This window comes from Euphorbia lathyris, chromosome 4, assembly GCF_963576675.1.
Source record: "Euphorbia lathyris chromosome 4, ddEupLath1.1, whole genome shotgun sequence".
NCBI classification, from domain to species: domain Eukaryota; kingdom Viridiplantae; phylum Streptophyta; class Magnoliopsida; order Malpighiales; family Euphorbiaceae; genus Euphorbia; species Euphorbia lathyris.
The window spans coordinates 73,487,667-73,491,168 of NC_088913.1; the positions used below are offsets into that span (position 1 = coordinate 73,487,667).

Genomic DNA, 3,502 nt, shown 5'->3' on the forward strand with positions numbered 1-3,502 from the left:
TAATATAACAATTGGAAAGAAAAAACAACTTCCTGGTTTGTGTTTGGGAAGTGAAGATGACATGGCTTGTCTTGGATGGAGACTCCCCAATCAGAAGTTGCTTCCTCAACCAGCTGATCTTCCTAAGTGTTGAAATTTTCGGTTTTTGACATATGCATCCAACTAAAAACTGCCTATGGTTTTTCTCACTAGTGGATTTTGAAATCCTCAGATGTAATGTTAACTCTATTGGCCCTTTTGGTACGTTATTCTTTCTCTAATCAAATTGTTCAATAATCATGTAACACTAAATGTAATTTCACATTTCTCAATAAAATATGATCAGATTTTTCTTCAATATTCAGCTTGTTTGGCATTAAGATTGAAAATTGCATAATCGGATAGATTTGATTGAAAATCTACGTTAGAACGATGCATCTCTACTTCATTTAGCTTGCAAGAAATTTCTGCCTCAAACTTGAATCAAGGATAGGTAATATGTGCAACTATAGGACTTCTTACTTTATGAAAACCATCATCCCAAACTAAAGAACCAGAGATCATAGGTTTAATCATGGTAGCTTTAACTGTCACAACAAAGGATTGCTTCTCCCCAACATTTTTGAAAGATAGAACTGCTGGTTGAACTTGAATTTGAAGTCCTGCAGGAGCTTTTACAATTGTCTTGTAAGAAGATCCTGCTGATCCAACATTAGTCACAGTTCGGTGAAAGATTCGTGTTATTGATTCCTTGTATTTGGTAGACAGAGCAAAAGAAGGGTAATTCAGATCCCATACAGTTCCATTTGTTCCTTCAGAACATGTCTTATCATCTCCTGTTATAAGCTTTAGCTGTCTATTGCTATATCCTTCTCCACACAGAAATTTAACATAATCAGCCTCTCCAGCATCATATACTAATCCGGGGTCAGCTGCTTTAGCAGGATTTATATGACCTGATCCGTAACCAAACTCTGCATCCGGGTTGGTATCAGCATTCATGGTGTAGGCTACAAAGAAGATTAAATCCAAAAACTGTTAGTTACTCTCTGTAATCTGTTAAATTATGATCAACAAACCATTACCTGTTGTCATTAGAGCAGACTTAATTGCATCAGGCGACCAAGTTGGGTGAAATGACTTGACATACGCAGCTGCAGCAGACGCGTGCGGGCAAGACATGGATGTGCCAGATATTATGTAGAACGGAACAGTTCTATTATTCGATTCTGACACCGGACCAGCTGCTGTCCACGCTGCTAAAATGTTCACCCCAGGAGCAGTCAGATCAGGCTGTCAATGAGGGGTAAAATGTCAACAAAACTGCAACGAGATTCGGGTACAGAAAGAAAAAAAAAAAGTAGATAAGTATACTTTGATAATGTCCCTTGTTACTGGATTAGGTCCCCTTGAAGAAAAGCTAGCTACATTTGGGGCTAATTCATTCTTATATTCAGTACTCTTCAATATTGTTGCAGTTGGTTCACTGAAGAGATACATCATAAGAATACAACTCATTTATGATCATTAATATAAATAGTAGAATTATAGATACCTAGTGGATCCAAGGTACTGTAATATGTCAGCTTCATCACTCATGCTTATTACAGAAGCTGGTAAATCATAAATTCTTTCCATATCGTTTAATCGTCCGTTTCTCATTATAGAGCCAACTGCACCAGCATATATAGCTCCTGATACACTTGAGGCATCATCACAGACAACAATTTTTCCTTCAACCATAGTCTTATTCAAGCTGCCTTTGGTGCAATACCTGCATTTTCAGTATAGGCATAAACATTTGAATCATCTAATTTAGTTTCAGAATCTTTAATTTTTTATTTTACCATGGGTTTCCCCCATTTGTTATGTTTTCTGCATCTGGACCATAAATGATAGGGTACATTTTATCCTCCATGTCAACTGTATGTATCGCGAGGCCCTACATTGAAAGAAAGATAAGTACATTGTTGAATTGAAGTATCATTTCTGTGTGTTAAACAGGCCTGCAAGCTCACTCACCTCATAAATTGCTCCATTACCTAGCTTCACCTTGCTTACGAACTTTCGATCAATGGTGCTAGCAGCAACAGAAAGAGCCCAAGGTGCAAAATTTAGTAGTGTTTCGGATAAAGGACCTCCATTCCCAGCAGAATTTGATGTGAGGATACCATTCTTCATGGCATGGAAAGCTCCAATAGAAATACTATCCTGGAAATAGTCCACAGGAGGTGTGATACCAACGGAAAGAGAGATTATATCAACTCCATCTGCAATAGCATCATCAAATGCAGCAAGAATATCAACATCAGAACAGCCATAAAGCCAACATATCTTGTACACAGCGATACGAGCAGAAGGAAGGCCTCCTCGAGCTGTCCCTTCACCATAGCCTAAAAAGCTTGCCATTTCGACAATGCCTCCTGCTGCTATTGATGAGGTGTGAGTCCCATGCCCTGCTGAATCCCTTGGTGAAGGAATGTCTCCTAGAGGTATTTCTCCTTCTCTATGGTAATATCGAGCTCCTACGATTTTGCTATTATCAAATTGAAATCGTCAGAACATAATCCTTGTATATAGACCTATGAATGTTTGTTTGAAAGGGCTTAAGATTTACTTGTTGCAAGTGAAATTTGAGTTTCCTTGGCAAGTTCCCTTCCATTTGGTTGGAGGTGGACCAAATTGTTCATCATTGAAACTTCCGGATTCAGGCCAAATTCCGGTATCAAGCATTCCAATAATGATATCACTTTCATAAGTTGATCTTGTTACATTCTGTGGGAAACTCATAAAATCCCAGGACCTTGTTGTTTGGAGTTGTTTCTTTCTACTTCGGAACACGGACACTACACCTTCTCTTCCTAAAAAGATATCACAAACATTACTTAGTTTATGGATAATCAATTTAGTAATGTATGTTCCTACCTTCAAGTTTCTTCTTCTCTGCTTGAGTCAACTTGGCAACAAACCCATTGAAGCTCCTATGATAGCTGTGGAGCAAGAAATCTGATGCACTACTGATTAATGCAATACACTAACTATGTTAGCCTCTTAATTATGTTCTCAATGCTTAGAAATTTAACACTACTGCACTAAAATGTTGATTACCTTCCAACAACTTCTTGTAGAATGTTGGTATGAAAATCTGTTGCGGAAAAATCACCCTTTGGACGGTTGCCCATGTATACGATATATACCTGCTTCAGAAAAAAAAAAATGTTAATTCCGTGTCACATTTTTTATGACATGTTATCCACATGACATCTTCGACAATGTTTTACATTAAGAACTCAAGATTTATAGCATTTTTGTTCGATTTCTGATAGTTGGATGGGCGTGATTAACCCGTACAAATGAAGTAATGAGATTGATAGAAGTAGCAGAAAGAAGTGATTAGTCTACCTTTCTATCTCCATCACTTGTGCTGTAGCAGGTAATAAGACAGCAACAAAAAAGGATAAGGTGCAGAAATGAGGAATTCAGGGTTGCCATTTGAGGAAGAATATATGATTGTGAGTAAGAA

General features: G+C 37.7%; 1 protein-coding gene across 1 annotated transcript; it reads right to left on the minus strand.

The window, feature by feature from the left end:
- Positions 1-408: 408 nt before the first annotated feature.
- Positions 409-3,161, minus strand: LOC136227239 (cucumisin-like). Its single transcript, XM_066015907.1, has 9 exons — positions 3,088-3,161; positions 2,905-2,996; positions 2,597-2,840; positions 1,986-2,515; positions 1,827-1,902; positions 1,535-1,753; positions 1,354-1,465; positions 1,065-1,272; positions 409-989 (listed from the first exon to the last, which is right to left on the minus strand). Exons 1-9 carry the CDS (start codon positions 3,159-3,161, stop codon positions 463-465), a joined length of 2,082 nt encoding a protein of 693 aa, XP_065871979.1. The 3' UTR covers positions 409-462.
- Positions 3,162-3,502: the final 341 nt, after the last annotated feature.